This window comes from Verticillium alfalfae, genomic scaffold (assembly GCF_000150825.1).
Source record: "Verticillium alfalfae VaMs.102 supercont1.16 genomic scaffold, whole genome shotgun sequence".
In the NCBI taxonomy this organism is placed as follows: Eukaryota; Fungi; Ascomycota; class Sordariomycetes; order Glomerellales; family Plectosphaerellaceae; genus Verticillium; species Verticillium alfalfae.
The window spans coordinates 98,133-98,363 of NW_003315023.1; the positions used below are offsets into that span (position 1 = coordinate 98,133).

At 78.8% G+C, this 231-nt stretch overlaps 1 protein-coding gene across 1 annotated transcript in view; it reads left to right on the forward strand.

Annotated features, from left to right (window-relative positions):
• The window catches only part of VDBG_09712 (H/ACA ribonucleoprotein complex subunit 1), a gene marked incomplete at both ends in the record, with an annotated part of 944 nt that extends 715 nt beyond the window's left edge, over positions 1 to 229 (forward strand). Inside the window, one exon of the mRNA XM_002999946.1 lies at positions 5 to 229. Coding sequence (XP_002999992.1) covers positions 5 to 229 — 225 coding nt within the window. The remainder of the gene's footprint in view (positions 1 to 4) is intronic.
• Between the last annotated feature and the right edge of the window lie 2 nt (positions 230 to 231).

The following is a 231-nucleotide window of genomic DNA, read 5'->3' on the forward strand; positions in this document are numbered from 1 at the left end:
CCCGCGGCGGCGGACGTGGCGGCTTCGGCGGTCGTGGCGGCGGCGGCGGTTTCGGCGGACGCGGCGGTGCGCCGAGGGGTGGACGCGGCGGCTTCAGCGGCGGTCGTGGCGGCAGCGGCTTTGGTGGTCGCGGCGGCGGCGGCGGCTTTGGCGGTCCCGCCGGCGCGCCGAGGGGCGGCGGCAGGGGACGCGGCGGCTTCAGCAGGGGAGGAGGATACTAAGGCTTTGATG